The following is a 19,521-nucleotide window of genomic DNA, read 5'->3' on the forward strand; positions in this document are numbered from 1 at the left end:
AGCAGGGAGGAAGTCAAGGGAATGTACTCTAGCCTCTCTTTTTTTTTTCTTTCTTCAAACTCCTGAAATTTTAATACTTCCTATCAGCTGTACCCAAGTAGAATCTTGAGGACAAGGAAGTTTTTGATGTGACCCATATAGGTCAGCTTCCTGATATCCAGAGCAGTGTGGAGGAAGAAACTGTTGAGGCAAAGGAATCATATTGAGCAAGTAGTCTATGTTTATCTTGGAATTTGTAAGGTACAGAAATGGAAAATGATGAAGAGTCTCTCATTTTCCCATCATCTCAAGACAACCACTATTAATGCTTTAAAGAACTTTAAAATGAGAAAAAATATATACATTATTTACTCACATATATATCATTCCCAGTGCTGTTTATTCCATACACTCATAAAGTTTTACTTTCTAAGACATTCATTCTGTCTGGCAGTTTCCCACTTTCATGAAGTACAGCTATATGACCACCTAATTCACCAGCTGATGTGGTAATTTTTGTAATTTTCAAGTAGCTTCACTTACTTGTCAGTTAGATTGCTAGACTTAGTATAGTTCCTTTGATCTTGATTGCTAGACTGCTCCTGGGTAGGGAGAGGATTCAAAAGGAAGTATTGTCCTGGAATAAGCATTCTTGGACTTGAGGCAAGTTACTTTGGTAATGGTAAGGCAGAAGTGATTAGGAACAGTTGAAATCCTTACATTAGAGGCCCTAATTCACTAGAACTTTGGGGATATGATATTACGGTTAGGGAGCTAGAGTACATAGTGTTAACACCATGTTTGCTAAAATGGTGAGGTGGCAATAGTATTTAAAACATTAAAGGATTATTAAGTAGAGGAGGATTGGAGATAAGTTTTTGGAGTAAATAGTATTTGTTATACTAAAGTAACATCTGAGCACTGAGTGGTGACATTCCAGTGTGTTCTGGTACTTGTTTCTAAAATATTCCATCATTCAAAGGCAGAGGAAAGGAGTTTCAAATTAAGATACCCCAGATATTAAGAAGTAAAAGAACTTGCAGAGCCTTATGGTTTTGCCCATGAATTAATACATAAAAGAACAGGAAGCTAGGGTGTTTCTTGTTTGTTTGTTTTTTTAATGACCAGAAGTTCACTAATTGAAAAATAAAACAAAAATATTTCCATATATATTTTCATTAATTTCAGACTGTTCTTAATGAGCAGCTTTTAAAATTTCAAGTGTTTTCATTTTGTATTATGATTTATTCTTGTGTAATGATTTTGGATTACAGTCATTGGGTGAACATCCTAAGAATTTTTAAAAATGAATAAAAGGACAAGTTTTACTGATTTGTGTAAGGATGAAGGAAAATTCCATCCCCTGCTTGTCTTAAATAGTTTTATTTTCCTTCTGTCTTTGTTGAGCTTCACTATTCCCCCCACAAAAAAGTATGTTTTTTTGTTTGTTTTTTTTAAGATGGAATCCCACTGTGTCTCCCAGGCTGGAGTGCAATGGCGCGATCTCGGTGCACTGCAACCTCTGACTCCCGGATTCAAGCAATTCTCTTGCCTCAGCCTCCCGAGTAGCTGGGATTATAGACGACCACCACCATGCCTGGCAATTTTTTTTGTATTTTTAGTAGAGATGGGGTTTCGCCGTGTTGGCCAGGCTCGTCTTGAACTCCTGACCTCAGGTGATCCGCCCACCCTGGCCTCCCAAATTGCTGGGATTACAGTCGTGAGCCACCATGCTCAGCCACAAAAAGTGTTATTAAAGAGTTGTAGTTCATATCATTTCTTGTTCAAGTCTTAAATGACATAACTGTAATTCACCATTATTGCCTCTAATTTTATGAAAAAAAAATATGAATGCCAAATTAGATTTTTCCTTTTTGAGACAGGGTCTCACTTTGTCATCCAGGCTGGAGTGCAGTGGCACGATCACAGCTCAACGCAGCCTCTCAATCTCCTGGACTCAGGTGATCCTACCACCTCAGCTTCCTGAATAGCTGGCACCATAGGCACACACCACTATACCTGGCTAATTTTTTTTAAAAAACTTTTGTAGAGTTGGGATCTCCCTATGTTCCCCAGGCTGGTCTTGAACTCCTGGACTCAAGTGATCCTCCAGTTTAGGCCTCCCAAAGTGTAGAAATTGCTGGCATGAGCCACCATGCCCAGCCTCAAATTAGATTTTTTAAAAAATTACAGAAGTTATAAAAGTAGTTTGGATTTGTATTTATTTTCAACAAAAGATCTCAGAGAGGTCATGTTCAGTCTGTATTGCCCAACTCTGCCCCTTTAATAATATCTCCCCTCTATAGAACACAGATTTAGTATACTCATAAATCTTTTGATTAGATGTGTGCATATTTTATGTTTTCTTGATGCTCCATCTACTTTTCCACACTGCAAATAGTTACATGTAAATCTATCTTAAATTTCATTAATAAGAAATTATGTACAAATGTATCAAAATACTAAGTTTATAATTTCATTGCAATGGAAATGTTGATTTCCAACATTTCCAACATAAATAGTTGGTGTAATCTGATACGGTTTTTATTACAATTCGATATGCCCCTGATAGAAAGTGACACAGAAGACCTACTTGTGCTATTGAAAAGCAAGTATGGAATTTTCCTTCATCCTTGCAGAAATCAGTGAAACTTGTCCTTTTACTCGTTTAAAAAAATTCTTAGGATGTTCACCCAATTATAATCTAAATTCACTACACAAAACTATAGTGAGCCAGGCGCGGTGGCTCACATCTGTAATCCCAGCACTTTGAGAGGCTGAGGCAGGCAGATTACTTGAGCCCAGGAGTTTGAGACCAGTCTGGGCAACATGGCGAAACCCCATCTCTATAAAAAATACAAAAATTAGCTGGGCATGGTGGCATGTGCCTGTAGTCCTAGCTACTCTGGAGGCTGAGGTGAGAGGATCCATTGAGCCCAGGAGGTCGAGGCTGCTGTGAGTTGTGATCGTGCCACTGTACTTCAGCCTGGGCAACAGAGCAAGACCTTGTCTCAAAAACCAAACAAAAAAAACTGTATTAGCTATATGTCTTGGAACAAAATAAAGATAATGATTGATAGACAGTGCTACCATGTGGTTAAAAAAGCAGGTCATAAAGAGAGGTCCTTTCTAGTCTATAGCTATGACAATTTGGTTCTATGTACTTAGTAATTGACAGTTTTTAGAAATATAAATATTATGAACTAGGAAGTTTGTCTTACTTGAAACTGATTTTAAAAGTCCAGATAGATAATATTCTTTTCTTGAGCATTGCTCTTAATAATGGAGCAATTGCTAAGAGTAGTTACTGGGATTTGGACATCTAACAATTTTGGAAACCTACATATTTTACTTCTATTGTAATGCACATGTAGAGAGGCATTAATGTTTATCTTACCTGGAAATGGATAAAAGGTTTTATAATGGTTTAGGGAAAGTTGTATATTAGTTTGTAGAACATACAAGTCTCATATGTCAAGAGTGGTACAGTATTTGCTACCTTCCTTTGTAATAGTGTTTTCAGGCAGAAAAATTGAAAAAAATCAGGTTTTGGCACTAATCATTGTTCAATTTGGGATTTGGAATTTCAGTTGATAGCAGGGGAATTAAGATCCATTAAAGTAGATGGTACATGGCTTATGATTGTGCCAAATTCTTGATTGAATAATGAATTGGTTGCTTGTAATTCTTCACTGTCATTTTATAGCACTTCCATCTTTGCAATATTTTCAGATTCGAGTTGCTTTTGAAATGGGAAACTGTAATTTTGGATAAAAATCTTTTGAGAAAGAACATACATGACTTCACAAATAGCAAAGTGGGCTATATGTATATTTTTATTACTATTCTTACTGAAGGAAATAAATTAAGCAACCTTACACTGGCAGCAGAAGGATTCTACTAAAGTCTCTCATCCGATCTTCGTCCATGTAGGAAGTATCCTCTTTCAATACTTTACTGCCTTGTGAGAAGCTAGAAAGGAGGATTTAGTGGAAGATTAATGTGATCCTTTCTCATAAGTGGCAGTCCAGTATCATCTCCTACTTTATTCAGTAGATGGGTAAATGATTTTTTAAGACTTTCTCAGAAAATACATTTCCTACTGTAGCCTCTCAAGAGGAGGAAAATAATGTTTTTTAATCAGCATATCAGTGTTAGATATAACATTTTATTATTCTCTAAAAGATATAAATAAAATTGTTAGTTTGGAAATAACGATGTCTTTACAAGGTTAAAAAGAAAACCGAGTGTTAAAACAAGCTCAGAAGCAATTTCAGAAGTTTGGGTTTTTTTGTTTGTTTTCAATAAAAACTTAGGAGTTGTGCCCTGTGGTATTTTGAGAGGAGCATTTATTCCAACAAGAGGAAAAACTGTATTTGGTATTGATTAGTACTCATTCCTCTCAAAACTCTTCTCAGTAAAACCTAGTTTCTTCGAACTAGGTTTTTAGAATTATAGATGAAAATGCAGCTTTTCTTCCCACTACCTTTTGACAGAGGGTAATTTTTCCTTCCTTCTATCACTTTTATTTTAAACAATTTTAAACTGATAAAGGTTTGGGGTTTTTTGTTTGTTTTAGTGATTTTAGATTATAATTTGGGAAGACATAAATTTTACGAATTGTTCTGTTTTAAACTTAATTTATCTTGGAAGAGTTCAAATAAATTGGAAGGAGTCAGGTTTAGCACTTACCTTATAAAACACTTAAAACTTCTTTTTATTCGACAGTAATTCTTGGGAGTATTTATTACATAGAGAAACTGAAATTATTTTAAATCATTTTTTTGTGTGTCATGCTTTTCTTTCTCTGAAGCAGAGAGAATAACCCTACTCAAATGTTTGGTTAATTGGATCATTTACTGTTTGATCCAGCAAAATTAAGACAGTTATGAGACATGTTCTCTACCAGAAGCTACTCAGAGCAAGTTATTATACCTTTACTAAACTGAAAAACTATAAAGTTATAATTAGGAGACTGGCATTATCTTTTGGTCTTTTCCTTAATATAAGTGGAGGGCAATATTCACTCCCTATTATGTATTATTTTGTTCTTTAAAACCAAGCAACAATTGACTTGTCAAAATAAAAAGTTCTTATTGTTTATCATTCGGACTCCTAGCTGTAAGTCAGTATGTCGTCTCTAAGATGACCAACCAGTAATAACTGTAGCCTTAAATAGTCTATCATTTCATCTGTGATACCAACTCTGACTTATTAGTTAGAAGAAGAATTTGTCTACATTGTAAGTTTTTATATCCAGAAATTCACATTTAACAGATTATCTTTTTTTACATAGCCTTTTTTGAACTGTTTTTTTTTTTTTTTTTTTTTAAGACGGATTCTCACTCTGTCACCCAGGCTGGAGTGCAGTGGTGCCATCTCGGCTCACTGCAAGCTCCATCTCCCAGGTTCATGCCATTTTCCTGCCTCAACCTCCCGAGTAGCTGGGACTACAGGCGCCCGCCACCACGCCCTGCTAATTTTGTTTTTGTATTTTTAGTAGAGACAGGGTTTCACCGTGTTAGCCAGGATGGTCTCGATTTCCTGACCTTGTGATCCACCTGCCTCGTCCTCCCAAAGTGCTGGGATTTGAACTTTTAAATTAATCAATTTTGTTGTGCGCCTTATTTGAGGTAGTGTGCTCTTAGCTTGATAACCAACATAATGCAATGGATAGTATGCAGTTAGATGTGGTTCCTCACTTCTAGTGAGGATGTTGCATATTATGATAGTTTTTTGTGCCCAAATTTTTATATAGTACGTGGAGTTTAGTATTGAAGCATTTGCTTCTGATACAACATGAGATTGATAGACTATTTCCAATGTAGTCTCTAGGCTCAATAACTTGGGCTGTTCCAGAGTCTACATAGGATGTGGATTTACCCTTTGAGGAAACAAATGTTTTCAATCAAGTATAATTCATTCCTTAGCTATGGACCAGAGTTACATGGCTGCCATTCAATGCTTATACTTTTATAGTTTATCCTTATGACATTACATTAGCAGAAACCCCTCAGACATGTGAAATATATGTTAATATTGAATTTATTTTGCTGGTAACTAGTCTTTTAAGAGGTACCTTCTCAAATATGTCTCATCTGAATTGTAAGTTCTGATTTTTTCTGTGACAAGTAAGAGCTATGACTTAGTTTTAGAAAAACCAGTTTTGCAGAAATATTTTGATGTGTTTCTTTTTTTTTTTTTTTTTTTTTTTGAAATGGAGGCTCCTTCTATTGCCCAGGCTGGAGTGCAGTGGCACGATCTCAGCTCACTGCAAGCTCTGCCTCCTGGGTTCACGCCATTCTCCTGCCTCAGCCTCCTGAGTAGATGGGACTACAGGCGCCCACCACCGTGCCTAGCTAGTTTTTTGTATTTTTAGTAGAGACAGGGTTTCACTGTGTTAGCCAGGATGGTCTTGATCTCCTGACCTCGTGATCCACCCGACTTGGCCTCCCAAAGTGCTGGGATTACAGGCGTGAGCCACCGCGCCTGGCTGAGGAAATATTTTTAAATAAAATGATAGGATTGAGAAATATGTTGCTTTTTAAGTTAGTGCAGAGAGTACTAAGTAAATAAGACTAATCAGAGTAGTTTTTACTATTAGATTATGCAATCAAGTAAATTCCTGGTTGTAGCATCCCTAAAGGGAAGAAATTGCCAGCAATTTGACTAAGTCAGTGTTGTATCTATGTTGTGAGGTCATCATGGTTATTTCATTATTAAAGTACAAAAAGTATACTGATATTTCTGTATTAGTCCATATCAGGTTTCATATAGTTTCAGACTATTAAGTGTAAAATATACTTAGGTATAAGTTCAATGATTTGAGAGATTCTAGTAAGGGTACATTTATCATAGCAGGAAAGAAATCAATTATTTCATTAACTCAGTTTTAGTAAGCAATTTCTGTCTGAGTGTTCTTGAATTCCCTGAATTTATCATTAACCCATCATTAAAATTTGTAAAAATATTCCCTCTCAGGTTAGTTTTGATCACTTACCAGTAGGGGTCACTTTAACTCAAGGACCTTTTTCCCTCCTTTACAAAATCTGTGGAATACTCTCAGCCCTGCATTAGTGAATAACATGGGAGTGAATTTAGAGCTCAAGTTCTCAGAACTTTTGCTGTCTCTAACTTTTAAAGGCAATCTTTTGGGGTTTTTTTAAACCTACCAAATTAGTTTTAAAGCAGTGGAAACATAACCTAATCTTAACTGTACGTATAGTAACTCAAATTGAATGTTGTTTTTTAAGAAGAGTAACATTATTTTGATCTCTTGATTATAGAACCTTCCATTTAATTAACTGTAGTGGTAACTTTTAATTATTTCGAATTATAAGAAACATTTTCAGCTTTGTATATTTAGAATGATGTACAATGATTTACAAATACCAATTACCAGGAGATCATAAACCAACCTAAATGCTATTTTTGAGTGCTTTACTTATATAAGCATTTAGTTATGACAATAACTGAAAAACTGTACTGACTTTTTAAAAGTCTGGTACTATTGAAGTATGAGACTTTAAAACTGTTGGTTTGAATTGGATAATTTCAAAAAAGTCCATGTTAAAATAATTTAATATCTAAAATTAAAAAAAAATTTCTTTAGCTTATTAGTTCTTTTTTGATAGTGTTTGTCTGTTACCATCTACTATGCCTCCTTGATACTAATAGGAATACTGGATAGCTAGCTTATGTGACTTGATTATCAAGTTAAAATCACACTCAATATAATTGAATATTAGTTGCTGTATGATACAGCAGTTGCCCTGGAGCTTTCTTGCCTTTTTTCCAGCTTTTCAATTTGAAAATTTTAAGCATACAGAAAATTTGAAAGACTGGTACAGTGATCACCTGTCTATCCACTTCATATATTCAACAATAATTAAGTTTTTGCTCTGTTTAACATGTACGTGTATGTTTTTTGGACCATTTGAAATTAAGTTGCAGACTTTTTTTTTTTTTTTTTTTTTTTTTTAAGACAGAGTCTCACTGTTGTTGCCCAGGCTGGAGTGCAATGGTGCAATCTCGGCTCACTGCAACCTCCGCCTCCCAGGTTCAAGTGATTCTCCTGCCTCAGCCTCCCAAGTAGCTGGGATTACAGGCATGCACCACCTTGGCTTGCTAATACTGTATTTTTAGTAGAGTTAGGGTTTCACCATGTTGGTCAGGCTGGTCTCAAACTCCTGACCTCTGGTGATCCACCACCTCAGCCTCCCAAAATGCTGAGCTTATAGGTGTGAGCCGCCACACCCAGCCTAGGTTGCAGACTTTACGGCACTTAACCTAAATACATCAGCACCATCTCCTAAAGACAGAAGAATGGTGTTCTTCTTTACAACTACAATACCATTATCATGTCTAAGAAAATCAGTAGAAATTTTTTTTTTTTTGAAACAGAGTCTCGCTCTGTCGCCCAGCAGGCTGGAGTGCAGTGGTTCACTGCAACCTCTGCCTCCTGGGTTCAAGCAATTCCCCTGTCTCAGCCTCCTGAGTAGCTGGGACTACAGGTGTGTGCCACCACGTCTGACTAATTTCTTTTTTTTTTTGTATTTTTAGTAAAGATGGGATTTCACCATGTTGGCCAGGCTTGTCTTGAACTCCTGACCTCGGGCAGTCTGCCTCCCTTGGCTTCCCAAAGAGCTCGGATTACAGGTGTGAGCCACTGCGCCTGGCCAATCAACAGTAATTTGTTAATGCCATCTAATATTCATTATATAAGTTTATTCCAGTTATCTCCAAGATATGTTTTAAGAATAGTGTTTGCAAACCAAGATTTAATCAAGACCTGCATATTTTAATTGTTTTAAAGATTAAATACCCATAGAAATTTACTATACTAAATGTAATATACTTTCCTTTCCCTCCTTTTTGTTTTGTTTTGTTTTGTTTTTGAGACAAGGTCTTGCACTGTTGCCCAGGCTGGAGTGCAGTGGTGCAATCTTCGCTCACTGCAAACTCTGCTTCCCAGGTTCGAGTGATTCTCATGCCTCAGCCTCCCAAGTAGCTGGGATTATAGGTGTATACCACCACGCCCAGTTAATTTTTGTATTTTTAGTAGAGACAAGGTTTTGCCATGTTGGCCAGGCTGATCTTGAACTCCTGTCCTAAAGTGATTTGCCCACCTCAGCCTCACAAAGTGCTAGGATTGCAAGTGTGAGCCACTGCGCCCATCCCCTCCCATTTTCTGATATATGTGTACTTACGTGAATTGTTTTCATTAATAATACTTGCCATTGATAAAGGTGCGGTAGAATGTGGTTGATAGCAGGAGATGGAATTTACAAGTTGCTGGTAGGAACTTAAAATGTTTTTGTTATGAATGACAGAGTGGCTGTTACTCTCTCATATTTTACTTATATGCTTAAGCCAGAATATATAAATATATATGTTATATGTATATTCTACTTATGAAGAAAAGAAATTTGGTCTAATCAGGCTTTGTATATTTTATTAGAAGTCAATGTGCCCATTTTATTAAAAACATTTCAGATTTGTAAATGTGAAGAAAACTGATTTTCCTTTAGTATTTTTGGAAACTGGTAACGTTTTTAGAAGTATCAACCCAACTACAAAGATACCCTTATGCCAATATTTGAAATTACTCAGGTTGTACATTTCTTTAACATTTTTAAACTATTATACATTTAATATGACTACAAAATAGAAAATAAGATAGTTTTAATGTAATTTTTGTTTGGAATATGACTTTAAAGCTGTGTATGTGCATGCACACATGTGTGCATGTGTGTGTGTTTTAAGTGATTTTTTGGAGGCTGTGTGGTTTGCCTGAAATAGTGCTCATCTAAAAGTCAGAATGTCTTCATCTTCTACCTTTACTGTGGATAAAATACAGTATAGTTCATAAAATGGCATAATACTTGAGGCACTGGATTTTAGTTTTAGAAACATCTTTGTTCTAAAATAATCCACTTTGGGGTCTGGTATTTCTTTTAGGATATTCTCACATGTCTTTGCCAGACATTAGGCAGCTTTTTCTGCTGATAAATTTAAAATCTGGTAACTTATGTTTGTATTTATTTATCTATATCTGTAGATTTCTTCTCTCCAAATATTTTATAGAAGTCATTGATATTTGTCTTCATAAAAATATATGAAAAGTTAACTTTTTTTCCTTTGTAAATCCTTAGGAACTAAACTCTTGATCTCTTAAATATAGAAAGATAATAATCATATTCTACCTGTCTAGCTTCTTACTGTATTAAATTTGTATCACTTTTTTTTTTTCTTTTTAAAATAGAGATGTGCTCCGGCATCTATTCGCCTCATGGACAACAAGCAGTTTCAGTTTGGTAAGTAAGGAGTGGTAATTTTAAAATGTCATTTAGCCACAGAAATTTATGAAACATCAGTAGGAAGAGTACGGAGTGCAGAGGTAGAAAGAACGTCAGTCTTGCCTTTCAGGAAGATGTCAGTCTAATGAAGACAGACAATTACATAAATGAGTGAGGGCAGCAGTGTTGGAGGGCCTGTGAAAGAAGACTGCACTGGATATCATGGGCTGCAAATGAAGGAATTGATTCTTCTTGATTTTGCTTGAGGATAAAGAGTCAGAAAAGGCTTTTATAAGAGAGATGCTTGAGCTAAATCTTCAAAGGTGAATAGAAGTTTGCCTAGATGTCTCTTCTTCTTCTCTACCAGACTTCTTCACTTGGCAGCAAAAATGTGAAGGTGTGAAACTCAATGATGTGTGTTAGGGGACTTCAGATCGTTCTATGTGGCTCAAATAGAGGGTAGGGTTAGAGTTGTTACATGAGATAAAGTTGGATGGGTGGGCTAGGGCTTTGCAGGATAGATTTGGATTTTGTCTTGTCAGCAGTGAGATTTCTTTGAAGAATAAAATCAATCAACTTTACATCTTAGCTCATTCTGGCAGCATTGTGCAGGATAGATTAGAAGGGTACATGCATGGAGGAGAGACACTAGGAGATGAAACAGTTCAAGAAGCAAAGTTTGAGGGCTTTGAGCATGGCAGCAGCAATGGAGAAAGAGAACGGATGATAGATTTTCAGAAAATCAGTTTGCTAACTGGATGTGGAAGGCTAAATAAAAGGAGGAGTTGAAGACAACACCTAGACTGATTTGATTGGGTAGATTAAATAACATAGAAGAATGGATGGTGGTCTTGGGAAAAAGATATGATAATGGGTTGTAGTTATATTGTGAAATTTACTTTGGGATTTAAGTTTATAGAATTTAAATACCCTCAAAACAATTCCTAAAATCATGGGAGTGATCGTTCAGTAATAAATACTAAAGGCAAAGATAGGCAGGCTTTTGTCATGTCTAAAAGTAAGCTGAGATTTTAATTTAGGGAAGCATGGTTATAGTTATATAGAAACTTAACTGAAGTCAGGTTCATAACATATCAAGAATTTTAAAATTACATTCTTCTAAGTTAGTCATAATTGTTTATTTCTTTAAGTAAATTACTTTCAAAATACTATACTACTGACAAAAGTTTAAGATAAATATGTTCTATAAGTAATGAAATACTTAAGTGAAAAACCACTTGTGTGTTTTGGCCTGCATTTAGAGATCCAGGTCTTAAAGAGAGCCATGCATCTAATTAATAAGACTGTGTTATTCATTTATATGTTATTGTTGTTGTAAACAATGTTAGACCTAGGCACCTTTGTAAAATTAGTTATGATTTGGCCATACTTATTTATAATTGGAATCCATAACAATTTAAAGTGAAGGTTTAAAGAAAGTCTTCCTGTCATCCCTCTTCCATGTTCTCATTACTATACGTGAAAACATACTTACTTGCTCCCCTCTAGCTTGCTCCCCTCTGTGGTATTATAGGTTCTACCTTCTCTGGTCTTCACTGTGTCTCCCCTCCGTCTGCCCTTTACTTAGCCACCAAAGTGACCCTTTTGAAATACAGATCTGATCATGCTTTTTGGCTGTCCATATAACCTTTTTTATTTCTCAGTTTTAATTGAAGCCTTTACATTAATATATCCTGCCATGGCTTCATGATCAAGCAACAGAGGAAATAATGCTTAGCACAACAAAAGGTGTCCAGACCCTGCACTAACCATATGGCTGATTGGTCGGTGTTTATACTACATTGATTGTTAACAAAGCACATGCCATATTATTAGTTGTTAATATTTTTAATATAATCTCTACTTCAGGTACAACTCTTAATACATTATATTGACATTATCTAATTTTAGTATATTGAAATGATATATATCATTTAGTATATTGAAAGAATCCACATATGTCCTCTATAAACCAAAGTTTCTCAAATTTAGGGTATGTTTCTTAGTCGTTTTTCTATCACCTGCACTTATCACATAATAGGCATTTATATGTTGATTCAATTAATCATCAAACTGGCAAGGGGGTGAACAAATCCTAGATAGCATAGTGCTGATCACATTGTCAATAGCACACTTTATAAAATTCTATTCATGACTGTTTGTCAGAGTGGTATCCCCACTTTACAAATGACTCAAAGACTCATTATTTTGACCACAGTCCACAAATCATATGTGGTAGAACTGGGGATGAACCCAGATTTGTCTGACTACAAAGCCCAAGAGTTTTTGCACTGTCTGTAACCACTGTTTTAAAATATAGATAATTAATAAATCCTTTTAAATGACTTGATTAACATTGAAATAACAGAAAATTCACTGATCAAACTGTCCAGCTAGTAAATTCGGAAATGAGTTTAATATTTTGAAAAACCACAATAGCGTCTGGGTGCAGTGCCTCACGCCTGTAATCCCAGCACTTTGGGAGGCCAAGGCAGGCGGATCACCTGAGGTCAGGAGTTTGAGACTAGCCTGGCCAACATGGTGAAACCCTGTCTCTACTAAAAAAAAAATACAAAAATTAGCTGGGTGTGGTGGCGAGCACCTGTAGTCCCAGCTACTAGGGAGGCTGAGGCAGGAGAATTGCTTGAACCGGGGAGGCGGAGGTTGCTGTGAGCCGAGATCACACCACTACTCTCCAGCCTGCGTGACACAGTGAGACTCTGTCTCAAAAAAAAAAAAAAAAAAAAAAACAAAAAACCCCACTACAGCTAGAATATATTTAAAATGTAATTATATTGATAGGCAACATATTTAAGAAAAAGTAAAAGATAGTATTATCTAGTTGATACTAATGCTTGACCCACTTAAAAGTCAGTATCACTTTTACAATAATTTATTCTTCAAAGCTATCATGTCACCTTAGTATCAGAGATGTATGTGAGTAATTCTACAACATTAATGGAAATTGTGCATATAAATCTCGATGAGTTAAGGTGAACATTTACCCTTAAGGATTATTTCATATCAGAGTAGTATCATATGGAGTCCCCATGCATTGTATAAAGATAAGTGAATCTTTTGTATAAGGGCTTTTGTATAAAGAATAGATAGTTTCAACTTCTGCCAAGAACACAACATGCACATTCAATATATAAATGTTTATATATGTATTTCTAATTGTTGTTAATATAGGATGAGTTCCATTTGGGACCAGAAATGAATGTTTTGATGGTACGTTATTTCTATCTTTATAGATATTAGAAATTGTCTCTTAAAGCACTAGTTATACTAGGAAGCATCTCTGATAGTTTAAAATAAAAGAAAAAAATCCCCAAGCATATCTCTTACTTGTGATCCAGGAGTTCAAAAAGATTGCTAGGTTGATTTCTATCTAACCTGCAGTTCAGTTTGTTTGTTTGTTGTTTTTTTTTTTAATGCCCCAGGTATAGCATAGATATCTAATTCTTAGCCTCTGGTTAAGATTTCTATTACTTGGTCTTTTATGTAACACAGTTTCCTATTATAATCAGCAAAAATGTAGTAATAAGTAGTATTACAGATTGAGATTCTTATAAAAAATGGATAGAAAAAAACTACCAGTGATAGTTTTAGAAACAGCTAGTTTGCTCTTTGTACCTATTTTAAAAGAAGGAAAGGAAGGGCCTACACTTTAAAAACAAGCAAAATCCCCAAACCTTATAGGCTTTTTAAAAAAATGAAACTTTTTATTTGGAGATAATTTTGATTTACTTAAGACTGAAATTCTTTATAAAAATTTTGTGTAAATGGTATGACACCTTTTTCTGAATTGGGCTGCTAACACTGAGGCCAGATGCATCTCTTAAATGTAACAGTCATAGGAGTTGAGTCGTTATTACTTTCTGAAAAGTGAGAAAACAGTAAAAGGTTTTCACTCAATTAAGCTTAATCTGCAGGCAAAGATGTTAATTTAACAGACTTTGAGACTCCATTTATGTTATTTTGGCAATTTTAACTCTCCGGGTGTGATTAAGGAAGCAATTGCTAGTTTTATGCCAAGAATTCTGGATGAGTTAACAATTAATTAAGAAACAACCTTAAACTTGGCATTAACTCCATATTTGGTTATAGTTCTGAATAGTTTCTATATAATTTAAAAAAAAAGTAAAACCAGCCATCATGGGTGTTCTTAATGAAATAAAAATTAATGAAGTAATTTTATTATGTGTAAACCATACCATTGAAAGAAAACCTAAACTATGTGTAGTATTAATTACATATAGTAATTTGACTTAAAAAATCAAATTGATAATGGGTTTTGTAAATAAAAAGTTGTGAGATTTGAAAGAAGATAAAAGTAGCAAATATTAATATAACTATATATCTTAATATAAATATATAAATAACATGGGAAGATTTTAAAAATTAAAGTTGTGAAAACTTTTACTTTCTTTTAGCATACTAAGTTGGGGTAGCTTCTTGATCTTCTGAAAAACATAGAATAACCTATTAATATAAACTTTTTTCTCTTCTTAGGTCATGCTCTTAAACCTCAGGTTTCCTCTATTTTTACATCATTTTTGGACGGATTAAAAAAGTTTTATATTACAAAGGTAAGAATTTTTATAAAATGCTAAAATTTTAAATGCTTAAGATATCTGTTTTCTGCTTTCTTCCCACATGCACCTATTATAAGGGTGTTTTTCCGTGTTGCTATGTACATTTCAGAATTATAATTTTTCATGTTGGAATAAATATTAAGTAAATCAGGCAGTCAATTTCAGAAAATTTTAATTCTTTTCCAGTTTGGAAGCTTCTAAAAATAACACTGCATTTGAACAGTTTTGTTTTCATAACATTTTCTATAGTTTGAATTTTTTCCTTTATGGAAGGTATCCATAAAGTGAAATAAAAGTGTGGATTTTTTTTTAACCTTTGATTGTTGAATTTTTTTCCTGGAGTGTTAAGCCATTTTATAATACACGTGTACCTTCTTTTCCTTGCATCCTTGTTGTTCCATGTGGGATTCTTTTTGTTACATTTTAAATTTACCAGGGGGAAAACAGTACTTTCTTCTAGTTCATGTTTTTTGAAGCTCCAATGAGACTGAACGTTAACACTTTCTTTTATTTTCTAGATCTAATTTTTGTGTGAATTCGTTGGATATGGTTATTTTTGCCAGGTGGTGGTGGGGGGGCAGCTTCATGTTTTTTTCTTGCTACTTTGATGTATCCCTTTGAGATTGGAATTATTAGATGCCCTTTGTCATAAATGTTGTAAATAATTTTTTTTCCCAGTCAGGCATCTCCTTTTTTAATAGGGATTTTTCTTTTTTGGTGTAAAAGTTTCAAATTTTTATATCTTTTCCTGTGATTATTTAATACAGTCTAAGCTTAGAAAAGCCTTCCTTCCTCCAGAAATATGATCAGGGCCATTTTCTTCACTCTCTCTCTTATACTAAATGAGGATTAAAAAAAAAATTGTCTTTGTTACTATTTGTATTTATTTCAATTTTATTATGTGAAAAAGATCTAAATTAATCTTCACCTCCTGCTCCTCCAATTGTTAACCAGTTGTGGCAGCACCATTAATTAATCTGTGCTTCTCATACATTGATTTGCTATGCCTCATATCTTATACACTTATCTAAGAAATAGACTCCATTTTAGTGCATCTCAGTCTTTTTTAATGAGCTTTTTGTTCTTGAAAAATTAAATAGATTTCATTGTTGTAGGTCTATTTTTCCCTCTTGCTATTCAGAATTTTCCTTGTTATCACCATCACCTATTATTCTAGAAAAATTTTAGAAACTTTTCATCGTTTTAGGAAGTTCATTGTGTTTTTTTATTAGAATGAATAAACTAGTATATTAATTTGGAGAAATATTGAGTGGTTTATAATACTTAGTTTATGCATCTAGGAGCGTATGTCTTGCTCATCTTTTTTTGGATATGTTTTAGATATATTTCCTAATATATTTCTTTTTAAGATTATTAGATACTATTTTAGTTTTATGCATAAGATTGCCTTTGAAAACTTTATTTAATAAGAAGTTATTGTTAGTATGTATGGATGTTGTTGATTTTTGCTTCCTGTCCAATATATCCAGCTACTTTATTCTATCATTCTGCAGTTTTTTATTTGATTCCTTATCATAGTTATTATTTCAACAAGTTATTTGTTGTATTTACATAAGCAATATGTTATTATGATTAACACTGTGGCATACTTTGAAATAAAGTGTTTTTTTCTGTGCTGAATAGTTTTGCTACATTGTAATGATCTGAAGAGGTTTATTAAACATTCTTAGTGATTGACATGTAAAGTTCCAAAGCTCAATTTTTAAGAAATCAGTGTATTTGAGCCCAGATCAGAAGGAAAAGAGCAAAATGTATTTTGATTTATTGTTTTGTAGGATAAGACTTATCTGTAATAATAATTTTTTTTTTTTTGTAGTTTAAAGGATTTGACCCAAATCAGCTAAGTGTAGCCACATTACTGTTTGAGGGGGACCGTGAGAAGGTTCTTCAACATGAAAAACAAGTGTATGATATTGCTGCAAAATTTGGGTATGGCTTCAAGTTCATAATGCCAAGAGAAAGAAAGTTAAAAGCTAAGATTCTAATATCACCAAGCAATTATTAAAGTACTAGGCATTAATGTCTCCAAGCAGACTGCATGTCTCAAAGCAGTTATTAATTTCAGTTTAGTATTAAATTTGTGGTAACTTATGATAGTAAATTTAAAATATTGTTTTGGTTTACTTCCAAAATTTTTAGGAAGTTAGATTGATATATTGCTCTTGTCTAATCATATATATATTATTATTAAACATTGTATTTTTCCTAGATTTTTACATTAATGTTAATTTTGTGATATTTGTTCTACTAGAGTAAAATAGAAAATTCATTGTCCTCTTACTCTGTGGTGATAATAGTGTATGTATAAAGCATGCTACTAGTGTGTTTTTAAAAGGAAATTGTGTTTAATTGAAGATATTTGATAAATTATCTATACTCCACCCCCTGTCACTTACTATTTTGTGCTGGTATAAAGAAACAGAAAACATTTCACATCTATAACCAACTGAATAATGGTAGGGTGGTTTCTGTCTGTCTTCTTGATGGATTATAAGACTGATTGATGAGAACTATAGTGAAAATGCCATTTATCAGGACTACATTTTTTCCTTTCCTTTTAAAGTACATAAACTAACAGTTTCTAGACACTAATCTTTTCTTTTTTTATTTCAGGGATTAAAATATATCATATACATTATGCTTAATATGAGTTCTTTGTAAATATTTATTTTCATTTCTTTTTTGTTGTTTTTTAAGAAAACGAACACTTAATTTGGAGCCATGTGTTTTAGAATGCCCCATTTTTATGTATTTTTTTCATATCTAATATTAGCCCTTTATTTCTAGGGTTGTCTGAATTTAGTGTTAACGTGCAGTATTCTTAAAGGGGGAAAGTCTTAGACTTAAATTTTAGTTTTCTTTTGCACTATTTTTAAGTATTGAAAATGTCTCACTTTTATTTTTACCATATTCTGAAATTGGCAAATGGAATTTTAATTTTTTCAGTAAAAGAGAAAGTTTATTCATCTTTCATCTATTCTCGATAGCTGTTTTGGGAATTGCTGATATTTTAACTAAATCACTTAAAGATAATTGTGCTATAAAATCCATGTAGTGACCAGATGGCTTGAATTTCAGGTCATCTCATTTTTGTTTGAATTTTTGAAATGTACATGTTTTCCTTCCCAGAAGGAATTTAGCCCTATGTATGTACCCGTTTTTTGGTTTCTGAGTTATAGGGAGTACGTATGTAATTTGATTAAAGGACTGTTTTCTTAAAACATATGATATTAGTAAGACACAAAGAGATTTAAAACCTACTCTAGCCTTAAATGTTAGAGACTGAAACTTTACAAAATTGTTCATTGTATATTTAAATATTTACTTGGATTTCATAATTTCTCAGAAGGGCTTGTAGGGAAACGGAAGAGTGCATTTTGCTTTATCATTTAAATAACTGTATATAGAGTTAAATTTGCTTAGTTTCACCTCAGTCGTCTCCCTGCTCACACACACCTCCACATCTGTACACACACCCACACACAGAGGAATTTCAGTTTTTAGGATCTATCTTTATAATTTCAATTAAGTATGGCTAGTAAGTCATTACTAGTTAGTAATGTGTCACATTTCCTGTTAGAATGGGGTAGGATGATGACATAATGCGTGTTTGTTGTGCCTCATAATTTTTATAGGGCATGACCTATCTTTTTCTTGTGCATCATTGTTGATGTCTAGTTCATTCTAGATACTTGATTTAATAATTGTTGAATGAATGAATGAAAGTGAATACTATATTTTCCTGATCTCTTTTATTCTACTTTGTTTATGCCTAATTACTTGCCACTTGTAAAACAGTGTATTTTCATCTTTAGGTATTTGTCAATACATTTTGTCATGATTTTTTTGTTTGTTTGTTTTTGTTTTTGTTTTTGTTTTGAGACGGAGTCTTGCTCTGTCACCCAGGCTTGAGTGCAGTGGTGTGATCTCATCTCACTGCAACCTCTCCCCCCCGGGTTCAAGCGATTGTCCTGCCTCAGCCTCCTGAGTAGCTGGGATTACAGGCTCATGCCACCACGCCTGGCTAACTTTTGTATTTTTAGTAGAGATGGGATTTCACCATGTTGGTCAGGCTGGTCTCGAACTCCTGACCTCGTGGTCCATCCGCCTCAGCCTCCCAAAGTGCTGGGATTACAGGCATTATTTTGTCAGTTTTAATTTGAGCCACCAACTGACATGAATGTCAGTAATGCCAGTTTTGTTTTCTCATATGTCACTATCCATTTGCCAATTAAAACCATAAGTGAATCTTCTTTAAAATATGGCATCCAGCTGCCTTCAGATACTGACACTTAGGCCCAAGCACTATTGCTGTACTTCTAGCAGTTTTGCTTACTCAAACAAAACTTGTATCAAATTTGTCCATTAAAAATAGGTTATAGTGAATGAGATTCAATTTAAAGCAAGGGTAAAGAGTTAAAGACTGACTCCGTTTGAGGTCTCATTTTTTTTTGCTGTTATTTGTTCCTTCTTAGTTATCATTAATTTCTTAATGTGCTTTCATTCTGGCTCCCTTTTATTAGATGTGGACATCTTCTATTTTAAACAACCCAGATTGTTATTTGGCAGATTACTTAGATTACTTAGAGCCATTTCGATTATTATTATTATTATTATTATTTTTT

General features: G+C 34.0%; 1 protein-coding gene across 2 annotated transcripts in view; it reads left to right on the forward strand.

The window, feature by feature from the left end:
- The window catches only part of AGPS (alkylglycerone phosphate synthase), a 150,947-nt gene that overhangs the window by 90,113 nt on the left and 41,313 nt on the right, over positions 1-19,521 (forward strand). For both annotated transcript variants that reach the window (XM_024243500.3, XM_024243499.3), the window contains exons 12-14: positions 10,244-10,295; positions 14,793-14,869; positions 16,713-16,825. In XM_024243500.3, coding sequence (XP_024099268.3) covers positions 10,244-10,295; positions 14,793-14,869; positions 16,713-16,825 — 242 coding nt within the window. The remainder of the gene's footprint in view (positions 1-10,243; positions 10,296-14,792; positions 14,870-16,712; positions 16,826-19,521) is intronic.

The sequence above is a fragment of the Pongo abelii genome, chromosome 11 (genome assembly GCF_028885655.2).
Source record: "Pongo abelii isolate AG06213 chromosome 11, NHGRI_mPonAbe1-v2.0_pri, whole genome shotgun sequence".
NCBI lineage: Eukaryota > Metazoa > Chordata > Mammalia > Primates > Hominidae > Pongo > Pongo abelii.